The sequence below is a fragment of the Anabrus simplex genome, chromosome 9 (genome assembly GCF_040414725.1).
Source record: "Anabrus simplex isolate iqAnaSimp1 chromosome 9, ASM4041472v1, whole genome shotgun sequence".
Classification (NCBI taxonomy): Eukaryota; Metazoa; Arthropoda; class Insecta; order Orthoptera; family Tettigoniidae; genus Anabrus; species Anabrus simplex.
The window spans coordinates 51,456,487-51,480,373 of record NC_090273.1 but is presented as its reverse complement, the minus strand read 5'-3'; the positions used below and the strand labels follow the sequence as shown (position 1 = coordinate 51,480,373).

The 23,887-nt window shown below is 39.0% G+C and overlaps 1 protein-coding gene across 6 annotated transcripts in view; it reads right to left on the bottom strand.

Moving 5' to 3' along the window:
- LOC136881281 (CUGBP Elav-like family member 2) overlaps positions 1 to 23,887 on the bottom strand; it is a 1,536,179-nt gene that overhangs the window by 96,605 nt on the left and 1,415,687 nt on the right. For 5 of the 6 annotated variants that reach the window (XM_067154069.2, XM_067154070.2, XM_067154071.2 and 2 more), the window contains 3 exons: positions 21,480 to 21,608; positions 12,058 to 12,190; positions 1,799 to 1,939 (listed from right to left, as the gene is read on the bottom strand). In XM_067154069.2, coding sequence (XP_067010170.1) covers positions 1,799 to 1,939; positions 12,058 to 12,190; positions 21,480 to 21,608 — 403 coding nt within the window. The remainder of the gene's footprint in view (positions 1 to 1,798; positions 1,940 to 12,057; positions 12,191 to 21,479; positions 21,609 to 23,887) is intronic. The other variant, XM_067154068.2, reaches the window with a different exon arrangement.

Genomic DNA, 23,887 nt, shown 5'->3' with positions numbered 1-23,887 from the left:
CTGTGAATCTGTTTATGAGCAGTTCATCCTTAAATCTAACATTCATTGCTTCTGTAAAATGTTACAACTACTGCCATTTCTTTTAGTTCACTTAACGAAAATAGTTTTCATGTCAGTAATTACAATGAATGCTATTTAGGGCAATGCAAGATCAACTCCTAATAACATGAAATCAATAATAGAGGAACAGTTTTGATTCATCACATACAGCATGAATCTGGTAAAGAGAGAGACAAGCCATGAAGGGCAGAAAGATGAGGAAGACTACCAGTTTCCACAAACCTTAAACCTTCTGGGTCAGTAATGGAGAAAAATTGATCAATAGGAGTCAGTAAGGCAATATAAATGACAGAGTCAGGTACAAGTAAGTGGAGTCTCCATCAGACTCAGCTAGCACCTCATGACTGCTGCATACATCTCAGTTTCATACACTTTGTCCCATTCCATATTTTTGGAGCATGGTAATCTTGTGGGGTAAATTTGTTTGGAATTCTGATAGTGAGCAAACAAGAAATGGTCATAGCATATACTGTGACATCTACTTTGGGATAACAAAGTGCCCATGAGTACCAAGATGACTCTGCATCAGTCAAACTTTGTGTCCAATCTCATATACAGTCTACAAACATGTACGCTGAAAGAGAGAGAAGTTAATGAATAGCAACCATGTAAAATGAAGTTTCAAAGAACTACCCTCCAAAAAACATGCAAGAACCATGCAAGGAACAATTACATAAAAATAGAACTGGAAGTGGACTCGACAGAAGAAGAAATAAAGACTTTGAGACTAACATGGTATGGACATGTAAAGCGAATGCCTGGCACAAGAATATCACATGCATGCCTAGAAAGAATGGTTGAAGGAAGAAAGCCAGTGGGAAGACCTAGGAAGAAATAGCTACACCAACTGAGAGAGGATGTGGAGAGACGAGGAGAAAATTTGGAGTCAGTGGTGAGAGAGAAGGGCATTTCTGGATAGACAACGATGGCGAAGACTCGTTCAACACCACCCTACCCAGCATGCTGGAGGGGTTCTATGATGATGATAATGATGACGACGACGATTACGACTACTGTAACTATCATAACTTATGACTACTGTAACAACATAACTGGGTACATATCTGCATAATTTAGTATCAGGGAAGTCACCCTTGGACATTAAATAATATGCCATCTGAGTATTTTTATGCAGGGAGTTAGCAAAACCTACAGTATACTGAGTTCAGTTCTATAGTCACTAACACATACAATCCACTCAATTGCAAGTAATAGTGTAAAATTTAGTGATCCACTCAATTTCCGAAGCTCTCAGAATAACTATCAGCAAGCTCGGCTAAGGAAGTAGGCATAAGCATTATTTACAATGCCTAACCCAGGAGTTTCATCATCCATTTCCCTCGGCCAGCTTCCGCCGGGTTGGGATATTTATGGCACCTTTCCATCTTCATCTACCCAATGACTATTGTTCCTACTTAACTTTGTTCAGATCCAGATTTCTTCTAATACTATTCTTGATCATTTTCAACCACCTTATCGTGGTTCTCCCTCTTGCCCTCCTTCCTGCTATCTGGGTCTCCATCATCTGTTTTGGCATCCTTTCCTCTTACATTCTTTTAACATGTCCAAATCAACTTAGCTTATACCAAGAGTTTCTTTTGTTAATAATTGTAGGACCTTATTCAAAAGAGTCAAACATTAAAATCTGAAGAAGTAGCTTTAAAATATATTTAATTCAGACTTAAATATATCTGACTCTTGAACATTTAAACTGATGCCAACAGGCTCTAGTACTTACTGGGGTTATTCACAGACAAGTTAGCCAGGGTCGCCAGGCCCTGAAGGTTTGCAGGGTTGATTTCGGATGCTGCACTGCCAGTAGAACCCGTCAAGTTGAGACTGGTCGAGTTCTGCAAAGCTGCTAGATTCTGAAGGCCTGCTAATCAGAATAAGTACAAACTTCAGCACATTTCTTGGAATTTGAACCTCTTGGTTAGCTGCAACTACAATAACTAACTTAATACCAGGTTATATTTTATTACAGTTCAAAGTATACTTCACTTGTCAAGTTCCCTGAGTGAAGTGTCAACAGTGTCAGGACATGTTTGAAACAAGTATCAGGAGAAATAAACCAACATTGAAATTTCCATACAGCTGCAGAACAGTAGATGTTCCCTGTAGTTCTAATAGCCAAGAGCACCTAACCATAATATTAATGAAATTAATGAAACATCTAATATTCTATTCAATATTATCATTTCTATATACACCAAGTACAAACGGAAAAAAGACACGTTAAGTCCACCAATCAGTTCAAATCTACCTACTCGCCCCCACCCGCCCCTCCTTACACATCCCTCCTCCAATCCCTGCCACCATAAGCTATACTCCTGCTCCCTCTCAACAATCAGTCTGGTATTGGTATCCATACCAAGAGCACGTAACTTAAGAACAACACAGGGGTGAGTCTCATATAGCTATACATATTCATCTTGATCTTTGCTTCCCTTATATTCTCAATCATTTACTTCAAATTATTTTCTTTTCAGACATTCACCTCTAAATAAATTAAACAATAGATCACTACACTGATGATAAGGAAAACCTATTCAAAGTACGAATGTTCCCCTTAAAGCTACGTAAGTCTTGACCCATATTACTATTGAACAAGCATGAATATCAATCAAGTTGCTCGTCTACACAGAAAAGGATACCAACTCCCAGATCAACTCAAAAACAATGGCTGCTGTAGAAATGACAAAATAGTTTGCCATCAACCACAACAATTTTTATATGTTATTTAGTTTAAAGTGTGGATATGTTATTCAGGCTTCATCAATGGTTTAAATTAAGACTATAAATTTCGCCATCAGTGTTGGAATGATATTCAAGATGGTGACTACCGTGTGTGAGTCTGTGATATCCGTGGTGGATAATGGTGTAAGATGCAGTGAAAAATGTGGCAAATGCAGAAGAGTAGTTAAAAATGGGATTCTGTGTCGTAAGTGTGATGAATGGTACCATTTTCGTTGTGCAAATATTGTAAATAGGTCTGATATTGAAGAAAGTGTGTGGCTGTGTCCCGAGTGTAAACAAACTGATAGTGAGGTAGAACAACAAGAGAGAGAGAGAGAGAGAGAGAGAGAGAGAGACTTACGAATCTATGCTTAAGATTTTAGGAGTGCTACAAGAAGACTTATGTGCTCTGAAACTTGAAAATGAAAGCTTAAAGGACATAATAAAGAAACTGGAAGATAAAGAAGACAGTGGAGAAGAAAGATCACCGTGGACGGAAGTGACGCGTAGCCATTTTAGGCCTAATGTTAAACATATGGGAGAAACTACGTACAACTTAAAACCGGGAAAAAACTCTTTGCAGTGCCAAAATAGATTTCAGTCATTGCAACAAGTTCCAGAAGAAGACACATCAAGTTTTCCGAATAATTTTAAATCCAGTGGAGGTAACCTACAGAAGAAGAAAAAGAAGTGGAAGTCAAGATCGCCAAAAATTCATCTCTACGCAGACAGTCAAGGGCGGGGTATGGCAGAAGGCATCAAGGATGAGCTGCAGAATCCAGAAACTGAGGTTTTAGGACTAATAAAACCAGGTGCCAAAACTGAAGATGTCCTTTCAAGTTGTGATCCTGGGTTAGAGAAGGACAACTACGTGGTGATTCTGAGTGGTACAAATGACATTGCTGCAAATGAAGGTGAGGAACTAATTACGACCCTCAGAGGTAAGATTTCAAAACTACCTGACTCAAAAGTAATTGTTGTTAATGTGCCACCCAGGTATGACCTTATAGAAGACTCGTGTGTGAACAAAGCTGTACATGATGTAAATATAAAAATCAAGAGATTAGGTAAGAGTTTTAGAAATGTCTATGTAGTAGATACTTTAGGTCTTGGCAGGCAAATGTTCACTAGGCATGGGTTACATCTGAATGGTAATGGAAAAGCAACTCTCTGTAGACAAATTGCTACAATTATCAACAGAGATTTGCAAACTAATATGCACTTAAGAAAACCCATACCACTAAATTGGCATATACAGGGAAACTTGCCAGAAAACCCAGATCTTTAAATCAAGATCTATGTACAAAAATCTGGGTTCCAAGGACGTTCTCAACTCATGAGTCAAATGTTACCCAATTACAACAGTCAAGTTTTAGGGAGGAAGGGGGTCTGAGATTGCTCTTGGTAAACTGTCAGAGTGTAGTAAATAAACAAATAAAATTCAGTACATTGATGGAATCTTATGAGACTGATGTGGTGATAGGAGTAGAATCATGGTTGAGAGAAGGGGTGGGTAATAGAGAAGTATTTCCAGAAGGGTATACAGTCTATCGTAGAGACCGAGGAGATAAAAAGGGTGGGGGGTTGTTTATTCTGGTGTAGGAAACTTATTGTTCACATGAATGGTTTACCGATGAAAGGGATGAAATATTAGGGATAAAATTAATTTGTGATAATATGAAGGAGGTGGGAATTATAGGAACATACAGGCCTGGAAGAGAGGAAAGAGGCATGGAAATATTTGAGAAAATAATAGATTATACTCATAAAAACAATAATAATGATATGGTAATAATTGGGAGAGATCTAAACTTGTCTGAAGTTGAATGGAATGGAGCTGCAAGTGAAGCCCATGAACAGAAACTGGCAAATAAGTTAATTTGGGAGGGAGGATTTACACAAGTAGTACAAGAAACGACTCATCTCAACAACTTGCTAGATGTATTCTTGGTTAAACCATGGGAAATTGTTGATAAAACTGAGGTAATTGAAGGAATAGGTGACCATAAGGCTGTAATAATGGATGTAGGACTTGTACCAAAAATGCTTAATAAGAGGGTCACACAAGACAAGAAATTATACAGAAAAACTAAAGTTGATGAATTTGGAACTTACCTTAAATCACAATTCAGTTGTTGGATAAGTGAAGGGAGTAATGTGGATACATTTTGGGCTAAATTTAAAGGAATCATTTGGGAAGGAGAGAAGAGATTTGTACCTGTTAAGTAGGGTAAAATGACCTCAGACCCTGTTTATTATACAAGGGAAATAAGAAAATTAAAAAGAAAATGTAGAACAGTAAACAGGAAAATCAAAGAGGGTAGGGAGAGTAGAGAAACTAGAAAGCAGCTAATGAGGGAACTGAATAGAATGAAAAGGGAAGCAAAAGAGAATTATATGAATGGCATACTTCAAGAGGGTAATGACCACAAAGGGAACTGGAAAAAACTGTATTCATATATCAGGAATCAAAAAGGAAAAGGAATCCAAATTCCTACAATGGTGGGAGAAGGGGGTGAACACTGTTTAACAGATACTGAGAAAGCAAACCTATTTAGTAGGGAATTCAGAGATTCAGTAGATGATTGTCAGGAGTTGGAAACCAAAACAGAAGATAGAGAGGGAGAGACACAGAGGGAAACAAGAAGCTTCTCATTCACAAATGAAGATATTTTCAGAGAAATCCAACTGATTCAGCAAGGAAAAGCAGCAGGAAGTGATCAAATTACTGGCGAGGTATTAAAGACAATGGGGTGGTATATAGTGCCTTATTTAAAATTTCTCTTTGACTATGTCATAAATAATAGTGTAATACCAAAAGAATGGAAGGAAACAATAATAATACCAATTTATAAAGGAAAGGGTGATAAAAGGAAACCAGAGAACTACAGACCAATCAGCCTGACCAGTATAGTTTGTAAAATACTGGAGAGTTTAATAGCAAAGTACATCACAGGGATATGTGATGATAAAAATTGATTCATGAGGAGCCAGTATGGATTTAGAAAGAAATTTTCTTGTGAGGCACAACTGGTGGGATTTCAGCAGGACATATCAGATCAGTTGGATTCAGGAGGCCAGTTAGATTGCATAGCCATAGATCTTTCCAAAGCCTTTGATAGAGTGGAACGTGGAATATTATTAAAGAAATTGGAGGGAATAGGATTGGACGTAAGGGTTATACATTGGATAAGAACATTCCTAAACTCAAGGGTTCAGAAAGTCAAAGTAGGAAATAACATATCACAGGAAGAGAAAGTTTGGAAGGGAATCACACAGGGTAGTATAATCGGTCTGTTACTTTTCTTAATATACACAAATGATTTAGGGAACAATATAACATCAAAAATAAGATTGTATGCAGATGATATAATTGTTTATAGGGAAATAAATAACATTGAGGATTGTTCAGAATTACGAAAGGACCTTGAGAGCATCCAAGAATGGGTTGAAGAAAATAAAATGAAGGTTAATGGAGGCAAATCAACTGTTACAACATTTACAAACAGAAGCTTTAAAACTGAATTTGAATATAGTTTGGATGAGGTAGTTATCCCAAAAGATGGCAAGTGCAAATACTTAGTTGTGAGATTTGAAAGTAATTTGCACTGGAAGGGTCATGCGGATGACATTGTTGGGAAAGCATACAGATCGTTACATGTCATAATGAGGCTACTTAAAGGATGCAACAAAGAATTAAAAGAAAAAAGTTACTTAAGTATGGTTCATCCATTATTGAAATATGCAAACAGTGTTTGGGATTCTCACCAAGAATACCTAATAAAAGAAATAGATAGTGTGCGGAGGAAAGCAGCAAGATTTGTAACAGGGGATTTCAGAAGAAACAGTAGTGTATCAGAAATGTTAGAGGAACTTGGGTGGGAAACTTTAAGTAAGAGAAGGGAGAAAACTAGACTTATAGGATTATATAGAGCCTATACAGGAGAAGCAGCATGGGGAGAAATCCGGGAGAGGCTTCAGTTGGAAAATAATTATACTGGCAGAACTGACCACAAGTATAAAATTAGAAGGAATTTTAGCAGAAGCGACTGGGGTAAATTTTCATTCATTGGGAAGGGCGTGAAGGAGTGGAACAGTTTACCAGGGGTAGTGTTTGATCCTTTTCCAAAATCTGTACAGGTATTCAAGAAGAGAATAAACAGCAACAGGGAAAATAAATGAAATGTTAGAGGGCATTCGACCAGTGCAGGCTATTGTAAATAAAAAATGTGTGTTAAAAAAAATTAATTCCATCCCCTGGTCCATGGAGTTTGGACAGCCAAAGTAGGGGACTGCCTGTAGGGGTGAAGTACAATGGGGACTTCGAGGGCCCTGGGACCACTACGGTAGCTGTGAAGGCCCTTCAGGAACTCTGAAAAGTGGTGACATAAGGGGGCTCTGGTTAAGACGCAGCAGGTCATTATGCTACTTAGGTTCCAAAATGGGTTTAAAAAAAAAAAAAAAGTAAATAAATGCAATGTAAATTTTAATCTTATACCAGTTGCATAGTATTATTTGAAGTAATTTCACATACTGTATATGAGTTGACTATGTTTGTAAGTATAGGAGATATTATAAGTAGAATTTTGTAAACAATATAAATCTATTAAGGATGATCTGTTTGTTTAACAGAAAAAAAATTGTTAGCATAAATTGTATATTATTGTATTCTAGAAAAATGTTTTTCTTCTCTTGTTAATTTAAAATTTAGTGCTTGACAATAATGTATTTTAGTGTACCATTTGCCACCGAGGTAGACACCTCATTTGCAAATAAAGAGATTTTGATTTTGATATCATTATTGGTTATATGTGTGCTTATGTCTTCCAATTGGAGTGTGGTTGAAGATGACCCAATACATATGGAGTCGAAACTAGTCCCAGTTTTATACGACAATATACAAGCTAATAGTATTGAATAGGTGGACCCTTCCTACCCTTTGATAGAAAAGGCAAGTCTATTACAATAATAAAGTTGTGGACTTTAAATTCTTCTGACAAGTTTTTGAAATGGATAACTGCCATAAATTTTCAGGTTTGAAAGTTTGCCACAAGCTAACATCAGCACATGTAGACCCCACTTCATTTCAGCGCATGAACGTGAGACTTGCTTTTCAGTTATTTAGTAATTCTGTTGCAAATGGCATAAAGTTCTTTAGACAGATAAACTCTGAGGGATTTGAAGACAGCGAATCGACAGAAACATTCACAATGGAATTAAACATCCTAATAAATGTATTAAATACATCTACACCAGCAGGGGCTCTTTATAAAGATTCAGTAGGGCATCAAACCTTAATAAAATGGAGAGATAACCTCAGCGGGAAGAATAATACTTTTGCTTCAGAAAGAACTCTTGAATCCCTAAGAGTAACAATTGAGAGCACCATACAGGTGTCCGAGTATTTATGGAATAATGGATTCCGATATGTGCTCACAGCCAAATTTAATCAAGATAACAGCACTTTGGTATACTACACTCATTAAGTTGTGGCAACCACCCTTCAACAATAGATTTTCTGAATTTACACATGTTGCAGTCTATTTATATCCCAACCAAACTTGCCCTGTCATCAGGTAGTAAATGTGAGCCCAAATTTGAACTGACATTGACATCATTCGTCAATCAAATGAGAACACTGGCTAAGAAGACAGAAGAGACAAATAAGGCTGTAGTAGAAAATGCTTAAAAGAAAATAAGACAAGCACTAGACTTCACTGAGAACATGGATGACCTCTTACTGGAAACAGCTAAATATTGTACTCTTGTCAATTCCTTGACGTTACATGAGACCCAAAGTCAAGACGCTAACAGTTTCATTCACAACGTTTTTGACCAGTCTACCTACAACAATCGGCTTTTGAATCTCCACTTGTACACGACAACACATTTAAATATTAGTTACGTCAAGAACATGAAAATGAAAATCGTGGGTCAAACAAGCTCCAGTTTTAATATCACCCCTTCTCAAGAAGAAAAAAGAAGATCCGTTTCATTTTATTTTTAGTTTTGAACATTTTAAGTTAACCAGAACTGCCAAGTTAAAACACATTCAATTTAAATTTATATTTTCAATCTTGACCAACCTACAATCAGTTCAAATCTCCACTTATTGTTGACGACACATCCTGTCACCAGACACGATACGTCAAGTACTTAATATGGTATAGGGGTCACATAAACCCCGATTTGCAATCCTCTTCACCGAAAAGAAGATCCATTTTAGTTTTGGACATTTTCCATATTAAATAGATTAGGACCAAAAAAACTTTACTGTATTGACTTATGTTTGTATATATTGTATATAATGTATATGTTGTATATAGTGTATATATTAGTATGTTTATATTAGTTAAAAAGGTCCCAAACCTTGACCTAAAGGTTGTTTACAGGCTGAAGATGCCCAAAATAATGGGTGAAACATGTACCTGACCAAATGAGTCTACATAAAATCATGTAGATAATAACCACATTAAACGTGGAAAGTATTGAATAGGTGGTTTTTTATTTAATTATCCTTGATATCTATGCCTAACAGTGATAGCCGCAGTCTTGCAAAAGGGGTGTTTGATTTATTATCTGGGAGGATATATAGTACGCAATGTATCCAAGGTCACAAAATGTCATAAATGTGTCAGCCTGCTTCAGGGAAAGCCTACAGAAATACTTGCTGCAGCCCTCACATTTATTAGGGACTATAGCAATAAATACAGCACTGACAGCACTTTCCTCAATCATCCTTCAAGAGCAGTTTATAATGTGTTCATGCAAGTTGAAAGTGTAGTGGAACAAAAACTCTCCTGTGACAAGTCTATGGGGCGATATATTTTACGAGTGTTTGAACAGTTTGCACAGTATCACTATTAATTCAAAAGAATTAGGAGACTGGGATGATGATGTTGCAGATATTATCCCTAAATCTGTGTTACATTACATGAAATGTTGATTTTATTTTGTAACAAGACAGATGAGAAAGGAACTTACATCTTCTAAGACAACAAAGTCTACCCGAAGCTATCTAAACTATCTGACAACTGACTTCTGGAATGGTAAGCAAAAGAATAATATTTTGCATGCAATAATTGTCTTTTATTCGTATGCTAACTTGTAAGCTCAAGCTCAAATACTGCTGGGAGAGCGGCCTAGCGGAGGAACCAATGAACTAGTGGAGTGATCACACTTCTTCCTTCTACTTGCCATGGTACTGGGAAACTCCTAACTGACTATGGAGACCCCTTCTGACCGCAGTGCAGGTATTGTTGATGACTATGAGATTTCAAAAGCTCATCTGATTCTGATCCAAAAAAAGGTCCTTATTAAAAGATCTTGGTTGTTCGTCCGTTCTTGAGGCAGTGTGAAAAAAATCTTTTGATAAGGGAAGCTGGGTGCAATGTCCTGGCCTCCCTTTTCTTTATATCCTCGTGTTGATTCATTCCTGCGACGGCGTGAAAAAAATATTTTGATGAGAGAGGCTGGGCGCGATGTCCCAGCCTCCCTTTTATTTTATGTCCCCATGTTGATCTGTTGTTGTGGCGATGTAAAAATGTCTTTACTGAAGATCATCAACCTGCAAAAGATGGCGACATGACTGAATGGCTAATTAATTTAGTTTAGCGTATGGCTTTTAGTGTCAGAAGTGTTCAAGGACATGTTCGTCTCACCAGACGGACAAATTACCATCAACATCATATGTTTTCACTCCATATGAACACTGCGGAGAGGTTTGGAATTGAATCTAAACTTTTGGCACGTACTCTAGTGATTAGAAATTGTATAACACCACCTCTTCTGTCTTGCCGGCCAACATTCTGATTGTGAAAATTATTTTTCCCAACGGCACTTGAACCAGCTGAGACCATATAGACTTGACTCATTAAAGATTATGGCCACCAGGCGGGCGACTGAATGGTTAGAGGTCAATAAAGAAGATCAAGGCTACATTCAACAACGTGAGCAGGATATCTAACAGGATTGGGCAGTAAGTGGAGAAGAGAATGATAGAGGTACCAGTACTGCAACATACGAAGCATACGAACGTTACACACAGCCAAGCTAGTACTGCCATACACACTTCTGTCTTTCATGGAAAAACCATGATGTGATGACCTTTCTTTTATAGAAGGTGTTTTCATGAAAAATATGTGATGAAAGATCAACGAGAATGAACAAACCTTAAAAGAAAAGAAAAGAACAGATATTTTGTTAAACCTAGCTGACCACAGTAGAATAGTGTATTACAGTATAATGTTACGAAATCTTATATTTCACATTTTAAACATTGTAATTCTAATGGAGTGAGGATGATATAAATGTGAAGAATATTTCCAGCTAATTACATAGCATTATTATCTTCCTCAAACCTATGAGAGTACCTTCAACTGTGGGGGGGAAAAAACTGCAATAATTCACAATTTTCAATAATCCACAGAAGTTTGTGCCTTAATTACTGGGAATTATCAGGAGTGCAGTGAATATTTATATAACACTGTGTGACAAATTATAACTTTCAATGTATGAAAATTATAGCCCCGATTCCTAGCTTTTTTTTTTTTCACTTCCGTCTAGCAGAATCAGGCTGAACAGGCGTGGTAGTATTTGTCAATTTGTCCTAAACTCAATAGCTGGATACGTAACAGGAACAGGGTTTCATCATCGAAATGATCAAACACCCAGAAGACGGAAAGGACCTTTGTCTGAAGAGCATAAACAGGCACTCGTCACTGGGCTCAGAAGATACTGGCAGGAAGTCAAACCCGCAACAAGAACAAGACCTAGACACTAAAATGAAGTTGGTTGTTACCACGCAGTCCATAGAGGCTCAACTCGATGTATAAAAAAATGGACATGTCGCAACCCAAATAAAATTAATAATAATGACAGAAGATCTTGCTCTACCTCTCCTTTTAAACAAAAATTCATTCTACCACAAACTCAGAGTCAAATTTTCAACATAAATAACATGATTATTGGCAGTAATCTCCCCTTTATGATGTAATACATTAGGAGAGTCAAAACTTCTTCCATTTATACTCATCAAATGCTGCTTTAGATGTACAAGATGTTACAGACTGTTCTTACAGAAGAATATCTCATTTACTTGACATGCTGAAAAGCTATTCCAAACAGAATCTGTCTGTGGTCTAAAATAAGACTAGTTTTCATAGGGTCTATTCCTCAATAGCAATTGCAATTAAATTGCCTGCATTTAAATATTATACAAGTAATATGAAACAATGTGATGATAAATAAATGTAAACAAACCTGAGTTTTGTGCTGCCTGCAGCTGCTGTTGTACCAAAAGCTGTTGCTGCATGGTACTGAGGGCCGACAGATTGGCAGTAGCTGGCTGACCATTGGCCGTGGCACCTGTTGATGCCTGGATCTGCTGGAGAAGCTGAAAAGAAATCAGTATAACACATATAACACAATGCTAACTGGTTTTTTTTTTGAATTTATCATACCAGGAACCTTCTAACCTAATTGGCACATTTATTTTTTTGCTAGTGGTTTAATGTCGTACTATCACATCAAAGGTTTTCGGCAATGCAAGTATGGGAAAGGGTTAGGATTGAGACGGTAGTGGACTGACCTTAATTAAGCTACATCCTGATGTGAAAAAAAAACATGGAAACCATCCTCGGGGCTGCCAACGGTGGGATATGAACCCACCATCTCTAGAATGCAAGCTCACAACTACAAGAACTCTAACTACATGGCCAGCTCATTTGGTATAATAATAACAGCTAAGGTCATCGGCCCCTAATGGTATGTGGTGCAACGAAATGAAACAATAATTGAAACTTCAAAATGTATCCACTGACTAAAAACTAAAAAGAACGATGATGAAAAAATGACCATGAATTCAAAACCATCACGGCATCCAATTCACAATGCCGTATTTTCTGGGATGATGCTTGTATTCCACAGGGGGTCCAAAATCCAGGTCACCAACCCATCATAATAGTACTAATCACTGGTAAACCAGAACCATGGCATTCCTCCTGCAGTGGTTCTAATCACAGGCAATGTAGACCCATGGTATGTCACGCATAATGGCACCACTCACAGGTAACACAAACCCATCGTGTTGGTAACATAGTGTACTAATCACAGGCTATGTATACTCATGGTTTTGCTTACCTAGTGGTAATAATCACAGGCTATGTATTCTCATAGCAATGCTCACCTAATGGTGCTAATCATAGGCAATGTAGACCCACTGTGTGTCACACGTGATGGTACCATCCACAGGCAACACAGACGCATGCTGTTCCTCACATAATGGTACTACTCATAGGTAACGCAGACCCATTCTGAACACAGTGGAACCAACCCAATTGAGTGCAGCCCTCGGCACCTAGACGCTAGACGCTAGTCTGTGCAGCTGAGCACCCGCTTCCCTGCCTTGATGGGATCCACATGGTGGTATTAATCACAGTATGTGTTTCTCACATAATGGTATTGCTCCTAGGTAACGTAGACCCATGGCATTCTTCACATGGTGGTACCAATCGCAAGTAACATCAACCCATGGTGTTCCTCATGTTATGGTAGTAATCACAAGTAGTCTCATGGTTCTAATCCCATCATCGCGTGGTTGCCCCTTTTTGTCATCTCACTGGACAGGCAAGCATACCATAGGTGTATTCTTCATCTGCATCCCCCACCCACAGGGGGATCTGACAATGACTGTTCTACACCACAGATGCACTTTGTATTTTCTATTACTGTATTATAAACTAATATGCCTACTTAGGACCAGATTTCCCTTCCCTTCATTTCTGCCAATAAGAATTCCTGCTCTGGCTTACCTGCTGTCCTCGTTCGGCAGAGAATTTCCTCTTCTTCTCCCCTTCTTAAGTGCTCTCTCTCTCATTGCATGAAATAAATTTCATGGTTTACACTAGCAATCATCCATTTCTCGACATTGTTTGTGTGTATGTTCCTGTTGTATATAGTGTCCTGAGTATTGCCAGATTGTTTTAAGTCTTCTCTGACTCTTGTCAATATATGTGGGCTATCCATGGTTCAGACTGAGTTTCTAGTAGTACATCACTTGTTGGTCAGTCTAGTTAAGTGCATGTGCTTTATATGTCCCATAGAAATTCAGGCACCATTTTCTTATGACATCAGTGAAGCATTAATGAATTGATATACCTACATACTGCTCCTGACCATCCACGTGCAACTTAGTATTTTCAGATATGTAACCCTCCCTTTAAGAGCAAACGTGGATCTGCCAACACCAGTTTTTAAACAGCTAAGTGACCTCCATACAACCCAGTCCTTGCTGTAGCCAGCCAAAAGATGTCCATGTGATTCCATCCAGACTGGATTATTTAAATTCCACGGGAGAAGTCGTCGTTACCCGAACCCCTTCCAAGGGCTCAGAAGTACGGTGGAACCTTTTTCTAAATTTTAGCCTAGAGTGAGACAGTGAATAACTATACAGAGGGCAAGCTTTGTTGATGCATCCCTTAAGACATTCATGGTCAGCAGTAACTTCTTGACAGAAATTTGGAGGTGCTATGGAGCAAGATAGAGAATCTTCTCCACACAACCTGTGATCATCTTGCATGTCTCACTCACAGCTAAGTCTACATTTATACTTTTATACCATACAGGGCAGGCATATTCTTCAACAGTATAGCCGAGAGCTCAGGCTTATGACTCTGTGCCCTAGTGGGTGTCTTTCAACTTCCGTAGGATGTTATTTCTGGCATTGACCTTTTGCTTGGTGTTACAGCAATGTGTTTTGAAGGTAAATGAGTAATCAAATATGACTCCCAGGTATTTTGGAATAAGCCAATGTTCAAGAGGAATGTCATTCAAAGAAACCCTCAATTTCCTTGTAGCCTTCCTGTTGTTAAGGTATGAGTGTAACTTGAGTACTTACTGCCATCTATTGTAGATTAACTGTTGATATGATTACAAAATACAGAAGAGAGTTTCTTTTTAATATTTCTTGATACATATGCATTACATGAGATGACTGGTCACTGAAGATGACATGTTTAATCAACGTTTTACTGTAAACACTGGCAGAAAGAAATATCCAAACACCATGAAATAAGGAATGTAGAATATGGAAATTTTGGCAATATACTTGTCGAGGTAACATATTAAATTGATTAAAGGTACAAGACTACAGGTTAATGTCCGCATGAGAAAAGCCACCACAAATGTGCCATGTTGGTCAAATAATAACTGGTGTAATCGCCTGACTGTTAAATGCAGGCATTCAAAGTGCATGCATTGTGTCATACAGGTGCCAGATGTCAGCTTGTGGGATGGAGTTTCATGCCTGTTGTACTTGGTCGGTCAATATAGGGACGGATAATGCTAGCTGTGGATGACGCTGGAGTTGTCGTCCGTTGATGTCCCATACGTGCTTGATTAAGGACGGATCGGGGGATCAAGCAGGCCAAAGCAACATATCAACACTCTGTAGAGCACGTTGAGTTACAACAGCGGCATGGGAGGCGTGCATTATCCTGTTGGAAAACACCCCGGGAAATGGTGTTTATACATGGCAGCACAACAGGTCAAATCACTAGACGGACATACACATCTGCAGTCAGAGTTCTTGGGATAACAACAAAAGTGCTCCTGCTGTCATAAGAAATTGCTCCCCAGACCAGAACTCCCAATGTAGGTCCAGTGTGTCAACGCCGCAGACAGGTGGAATGTAGGCACTCACCTGGCCTCTTCCTAACCAACACACGCCATCACTGGCACAAAGGCAGAACTGGCTTTCATTGGAAAACACAACAGACCTCCACTCATTCCTCCAATGAGCTCTCGCTTAAACACCACTGAAGTCAAGTCTGGCTCGGAACTGTCCTTCAAATAACCAATTTCGAACAGTTCATTGTATCACTGTGGTGCCAACTGCCACTCTAATTACTGCTACAGATGCAGTCCGCTACGTCACAGCCATACATCAAACACAGCGGTCCTTACTCTCGGTGGTGCCACGGGGACGTCTGGAGCCCGATCTTCTTGCGAGCGTACCTTCTTGTGACCACTGATGCCAGCATGCATGCACAGTGGAGACATTCCTGCCAAATCATTCTGCAAATAGCGCGGAAGGAAAATCCAGCTTCACGTAGCCTTATTATACGGCCTTGTTCAACCACAGTGAGCTGTTGCTCTTTGTCATCGTAAAGGCATTCTTAATCCACTCAGTCACTCCGTCCAATCTCACAGGTAACTCACACTCTTGCACAGTACAGCCCGTATTTAAAGCAAACCTGATGTGCAATGTTACTGGGCCGTTACTAGTGCTGTGTTAATGTGATTTGCGGGAAATCTGAATCTATGTCATCTTTCAGATGTATAAATATGCATACTAACTTTCATTAATCTAGCACAACCCCTTCTTGGTGTTTGGATATTTTTACCATCAGTGTATATTATAACAATAATTAGACTCCTGCATAGGAGAATACCAAGCTGAATTTAGGCAGTCAAGGTCATGCACAGGGCAGATTCTGAACCTCAAAACTATCTTTACCTACAAAAACCTCAGCACCTCACCCTATATAGCAATTTTCATTGACTTCCAGAAGGCCTACGACTCGGTAGACAGACAGTCCCTCTTTGAGACGTTGACTGAAATAGGACTCTATAAGAAGACTTTGAATCTTGTGAAGGCTACTCTAACGAACACCGTGTCCAAAGTCAAATTCAAGGGGGTATTATCAAAAAGCTTTGAGATCAAAACAGGTATTAGACAAGGAGATAGTTTGTCCCCTATCCTGTTTAACTGTCTGCTGGAGAACGTCATTCAGGAATGGACGAACACACTAGCTGACAACTCTGGATTAAAAATCGGCTTAAAAAAAGACGAAGTTAACAGTCACTTGCTTAGCCTTCGCAGATGACCTCGCACTCTTAGCTTCAAGTATGGAAGAAGCTACGTACCAGCTATCCTCCCTCGAACGCATAGCAGCGAAAGTAGGGCTGAAGATCGCTGTCAACAAGATAGAATTTCTGACCAACATCAGAGAAGCACCCAACTTCATTTCTTTGGGAGACAAAATAATACACAAGGCCAACTCATTCAAATATCTTGGAGAATGGATAACCCCAAATGTTAATGAGGACCTTGCAATGAAGAGTAGATGCACTAAATTAGAAAGAGCTTATCATCTTTGTAAGAACATATACAAGTCTAAATCCCTCTCCTTGAATCTTAAAATTAGACACTACAACATCGTAGTAAGACCATCTGTACTGTACGCCTCAGAATGCCTAAACATGACCCGGAAAGGACAAAATTCAGAAAACTGGAACTGAAAGAGCGAAAGATCCTCAGAAGGATTATGGGTCCCATTAAAGAAGGAAATGGGTACAGAACCAGGCACAACAAGGGACTGTACAGTAAAATAGCATTACAACAGCTATGAGGAAGAGAAGACTAAATGTTCTATGGTCACATAGTCAGGATGGACAGCCAGAGACTCACTTCAAGGATCTTCAACACTGTATCTAGAGGGAAAGCAACAAATGCCAAATGGACAAATTTAGTTCGGAAAGACCTGCAATACCAAAACATTGATCACTGACATTTACAGCTGAGATAAGTTTGGAAAGTTAATCAAGACATCTGACTCTCTCCAGTCACTAACAGCTAAATCACTGCGTGCAGGAGTAGGGGTGAAATGGACATCCATAGCGCTAGAACGAAGGAATACTGGGCTAAGAAGAAGAAAATAGCTCACCAGAATTAAGAACCACATGGTCGATTGTAGGCCTAAATGAATAATAATAATAATAATAATAATAATAATAATAATAATAATAATAATAATAATAACGATAAATCACATGATCCTGATTCTTTAATAGTTTCTGTTTCAGAACAGCTCTGTACAAAGATAATCCAGTTTCTCCCAGTCCCTGCCTAAAAGCACCAGGATGATTCAGGATGACAGATCAAACCCCAGAGATTTAATAGCCATTAACGAATTGAGCCCCAATCCTTTTCTTCACCTCTTGGTTTAAAAAAATCCAACTTTTTAGGATTATTTCAAATCATTTTGTACATGCTCTTTGTAAACATATTCAAAACCATTTTCATATTCTGAAGGAATATGGAACAAGAATATTTCAGAAGGTATATGGGGGTGTTACTTGCCATATCTGTGCAGCTACTCCTTTCTCTAAGCTTCTGTTTACTTATGCATCATGTGATGCCATTTGGAGCATCACAAGCCAAGCGCTCAAGGTTAACACTATGCTGTTTGCAGCGACCCAGGTATTGCTTTCAGAAATATACAGAAGTAAAACAGCCCTATAAAATTGGTTTTGTGTGTAGCTGCAGATCACTGGTAAGATTCCCAAAAGATGCTGCTGCTGCACTGATATGGCAGCTAACTTCCACGTTCAACTGATTTCTGCACGTTGCAGTGCTACCGAGGCATCTGAATTTCTTCACAGACTTCAAAGTTACAACATCAGGGTTGATATCTAGTGGCATATGCACAGCAGGTTCAATCTCACAGGACATTACTTTGAGTTTGTCACAATGATTTCGAGTCCAAACCTACTGAATGATTTGTGGAATCTGATTACACTATCTGTTTTAGAAGATTGAGAATTAAGTGTCATCACCAGTATTTACATTGCCTAAATTTATTTGAAAAAATTTGAATTATGAGAAAAATCTGCATAATATGAATAATCTGAATTATTGAGGACTTCTTCTTAGGCATTCTCAATTCCATTTCCATTTGAAGAACTCGTGGTAAGGATGACAATTATGAATAAATACACGTGAATAACATGAGGATATGTGGAAAGCAGTTGCTTCAACACATTTCGAGATAGCACAGGGAAATCATCTGGACATACATTTCTGCATGTTTTGCATTTCCTTGTTGATGTTGTTGTTGTTGTCCGGTCTGATGCAGCTTCCACGCCACCCTATCCTGTGCTAACCTTTTCATTCCTACGTAACTACTACATCCTACATCTACTCTAATCTGTTTGTCATATTCATACCTTGATCTAACCTGCTGTATTTAATGCCTACACTTCGCTCAAAAATTAACTGAACAAGACCTGGGTGTCTATAAGATGTGTCCTATCATTCTGCCTCTTCTTCTGGTCAAATTTTGCCAAATCGTACTCCTTCCACCAATTTGATTCAGTATCTCTTCATTTGTGATTCGATCTACCCATCTCACCTTGTATTTCTTAATAATTCTCCATGTGGTTAATAGAGAAACATTCATTAATATAATACACAAAAAAAAAAAAGGACCAGAAAAAATATCTGTGGTAACCCTAACCCGAGTTCTTGTCGTAATGCAAACTTACGACAATGAAAGTTTTGTGAAGTAAACTTCACTTTTCACCCTTAGATCTGTGATAAATGTTAAAAATCAATAGTTTCAGCTACTAATACATGACCTTTTCCCAGTACGTATTTGGCCCTCAATACATCACACAAGTCCTCCTTTTTCCCTAGCATTCAGACATTCTACATAGGAATATTACATAGGAATACAATTGATTGTGTACCAGAAGGTACACCTCAACTCCGCGCGTTCAAAAGAAGCGCCTTAATGAACTCTATCTACCCAACAAAATGTGGAAGTGCTTCTGCAGGAAGTTGCGACAGTAATCAGAAGATGTCACTACTGAATAATTGAGAAGTTTGTTATTTCTAAGTTTCCTAAACTGATTGGATTTATTTTGTATTGTTTTGGTGTACTTCAAGAAGTTTAAACTTTCCTCCATAGATGTCATTACAAAAAACTCTTGTCATGCACTCTGGTGCAAGGTGGAAGAACTTGTAATTTAAAGAAGTTTTATGTTTCTAGGTTTTCATAACTGTATCAACGTTCATTTATTTGTGGGTTGGCAACACTTCTTTCTTATTCTGCCAGTTTTGAATCTGGCCAATAGCAAATTTCTGTAATTATTTTTCAGCCTATCACAGGCTTCTTGTCGCTTTCGAATCGTCCAATAAAAATTGAGAGGGTGTGTCCGGATTAGTCCAGAATCCTCTCGAACCTTCCCTTCGGGTATATAAGCTGCGGCTTTTCTGGATACCTTGTCATTTGATCGCCGAATTTCTAAGAGTGTGTGTTAAGACAGTTCTTCGCCAGGCAGTTCATCAGCCTAGGTAATGGCCATCAGTTTTATCTCTCTGTAGCTACATCCGCAGACTTACACGAGGGAAAGGTCTTAATTTCTAACTATGTAACCTGTTTTCGAAAATTTTAATTTTTTAATTTCGTGTGGCTATTTCTAGCCGAATGCAGCCTTTGTAAGGCAGACCCTCCGATGTGGGTGGGCGGCATCTGCCACGTGTAGGTAACTGCGTGATATTGTGGTGGAGGATAGTGTTATGTGTGGTGTGTGAGCTGCAGGGATGTTGGGGCCACTGGAATTAACCAATGAAGGTTAAAAATCCACAACCCAACCAGGAATAAAACCCGGGACCCTCTGAACTGAAGTCCAGTATGCTGACCATTCAGACGAGTCAGACGTTTTCGAAAATGTAAACCTTCTTTTGGCTAATGTAAAATTTCATAAATTCTTAAAACTGTAAATCGGGGATAGAGAGTGCGTTACCCACTATCGGCAGCCCTGAAGATGGTTTTCCGTGGTTTCCCATTTTCACACCAGGCAAATGCTGGGGCTGTACCTTAATTAAGGCCATGGCCGCTTCCTTCCAACTCCTAGGCCTTTTCTATCCCATCGTCGCCATAAGACCTATCTGTGTCGGTGCGACGTAAAGCCCCTAGCAAAAAAAAAAAAAAAAAAAAGAGTGCGTTACCATCTTGAGCTCCCCTTCTACTTGGTTTGAGATGACCAGGATTTGTAACTTTTCCTCTATTCTGTAAAGTGTTAGATTAATCTCCACTCTAGTCACCTCTGTAGCTTGGGATTAGCCCCTGCATCATCCGGCCGGGAGCCCAATTAGGGTTTTAAAAGTTCTAGGAGTGCGAGTGCACGCTCCAGTCATTTTGTGTTCAGGCCAGTAATTTAACCTGTTCTTCTTTCCACGAAGGCCCTGTAGGTTGGGTAATTGATACCCCTGTGAATTTTTTTAAATTGTAAATTGTGCCTAGCGAGGCCAGAGATTGTAAGGGGTAGCGGTAGTTTGCCCTAAGCAAGCTGTAAGAGATTTGTTAAAGTTGGAGAGCATGTAAGCTCTTTCCTGTGTTTTCGAAATTCAACTGCATATTGAGGTGCGCCTCTGGAAGGCTGTAAAGTTGTTGGAGCATAGTGCTCTTAAATTGGAAGATTCTGATTCTTGTCTAAATATTGAGATGTTGCAAAATTTTGTAAACTGGATCCAGTATCTCAGAATTTGTAAACTAAGGGCTTGACGCCCCAAATCTGTAAAATTCCCTAATCTTGGGTTTTCGAATTATTGTTTCAAGATTGCTATTTGTATCTGTCACTTTATTATTTCACCAAGTGAAAAGTTTGTTAAGTTTGTGATTTAAAGAGAAATATAACCTTTGTTAAAGTTTTTAATTAATTTTTGATATTGTAGTTAAACCCATTCCACCCAGCACCTTCTTTCACCTCTGCGATCCACCAAAACACGGTAAGAGATATAAAGAATTCCTGAATTTTTTTCACTGGTGAAAAACAATCCACAATGAAAAATAAATTTTCTAAAAATCTAAGCCTCCATTAGTTACAATTATACTCACGCCGAGGTATTGGGGTGCCATACTGACACCAGCGAGGTTCCACAAATTGGCCTGCATTTGTTGAAGCCTCTTCTGGTCCTTCTCCTTCTGTGTGTCTGCGAACTTCACCACAAGAGGTGACGAGCAACCCTGGAACATAAACAATAATAATCAGTAATATGATATACACACAAAAAATTCTTGAGATTCACAACTTATCTACTTCAGAAACTTAGAACTGTATTTTCATGGAGATAGAACAATCAGATTACACTGTGAACACTGAAGTTTATCAAGAACTTATTACTGCCAAATCATGATTTCCATCGGCAACATGATTGCAACAGCAGTGAAAAGGTAATAGTATTAGAGTTACAAAATCAAATGATTTATTTAAGGAAAAATAATTAGCAAAAAATCATGTAGTGTACATGAGGTGATATTCAGAATTTTTACAATTGCTATTCAGATGGTGGTAGTAGCATGAAGTACCAAGTTTCATGGACATTTATAGCTCATGCTCATTTTTCTGGAGTTGTGATACTGTCTTTATATCTGTAAAAAAAAAAAAAAGCAGCTAATGTGCATCAAATTTAGGTTGATTCTATGGAAAAGTATATGCTGGCCCCACGGTCTAGCACTAATGAGCATGTCTCTTACCTGGAAGCCCCAGGTTCTATTCCTAATGAGATCAGGGATTTTTACTTGGATTAGAAGGCTGGTTTGAAGTCTATCCAGCCTACTGAAGAATAATTACAGAGGAGCTATCGGATGGTGAGATAACAGACACAAGTCAAGAATAAAGGCCAAGAGGATTCACTGTGCTGGCCACACGACACCTCATAATCTGCAGGCCTTCAGGCTGAACAGCATTTGCTTGGTAGGCCAAGGTCCTTCAGAGCCGTTGTGTCATGGTGACGGGTAGTATTGTGAAACATACAATAAAGACCATGAAAACAAAAATATTCTGTATCTCTAAAGTTCACTACATGATACGGGAGCTATTTGCTGTAAGATTGTATTCAGAAGGTGGTGGAATAAAAAATCCTACAGTCAACAGTCCTGAAGATTGTTTTCTATGGGTTCCGGTTTTCACATCAGGCAAATGTCAGGCCATGGCTGCTACCTTTCTGGTCACAACCCTTTGCCAGCCTGCCATCACCAAAAACCGAACAGAGTTACTGCAATATTGCTATAAATCAAAAACTTGAAGTGAGAAGAAAGTGAATAGCTGTAGAACAAAGTCAGTGTCTCCATTTTTTTAACACTGAAATGATTGTGTACAGAAATGTTACCTGGCAAACAGCTAACACCACATTCTCTGTGACCTCTAGTGGCGATGGAATGATTTATGATCATATCCATGTATCCTCATAAATGCTGAAAGCACTCCAATATGAAGTAGATACAATAGCTCTATCACTGACTATAATGAAATCTTCAAGTTGAGTTTTCACAGGGCAGTCTGGACAGTGAAACAGAGGTTCAATATCTTTAATTGCACCACAGCTGCAATCTGTGTTCTGTGTAAAACCCCATGTTTTGAGCTTAGCCTTGGTTCTAGGTATTCCCTTAAGTAAGGTACATCCCCAGCATTTCCATGGTGTGAGAATAGGAAACCACGGAAAACCATTTTTTTACTAGTTGCTTTACGTCGTACCAACACAGATAGGTCTCACGGTGATAATGGGGTAAGAAAGGAATAGGAGTGGGAAGGAAGCAGCAGTGCCCTTAATTAACGTACAGCCCCAATATTTCCATGGTGTGAGAATGGGAAACCACGGAAAACCATAGTTTTTACTAGTTGCTTTACGTCGTATCAACACAGATGGGTCTCACGGTGATGATGGGGTAAGAAAGGAATAGGAGTGGGAAGGAAGCAGCAGTGCGCTTAATTAAGGTACAGCCCCAGCATTTGCCTGGTATGAAAATTGGAAACCACGTAAAACCACCTTCAGGGCTGCCGACAGTGATGCTTGAGCCCACTATCTCCCGAATTCAAGCTCACAGCTGCTGCCCCTAACCATGCAGCCAGATCCCTCGGTAAAATCATCCTCAGGGCTGCCGACAGGGGGTTTCGAACCGACTATCTCCAGAATCCAAGCTAGCAGCTACGTGACTCAAACTACGCAGCCAGTCACTCAGTATTCAAGAAAAGATTAGATAAGCAATTGGAGGGAATCTGCCACTTGGGCGATTGCCCTAAATGCAGATCAGTGGTGACTGACTGACTGATTCCATTTCCTATCTTGTTAAGGGTCTTCCAGACAGTCCACAGTTGGGAAGTGTGTGCTATACTTCCTTCTGTTGGCCGATTCCAATCTGACAGCCTTGACTGTTGCTGCCAGTATTGATTCCTAAGAACTCTTTGTGTGGATGGAGCTATCTTTGTGTTATTGATAAAACTCCCTTGTGACCTGAAACACTGT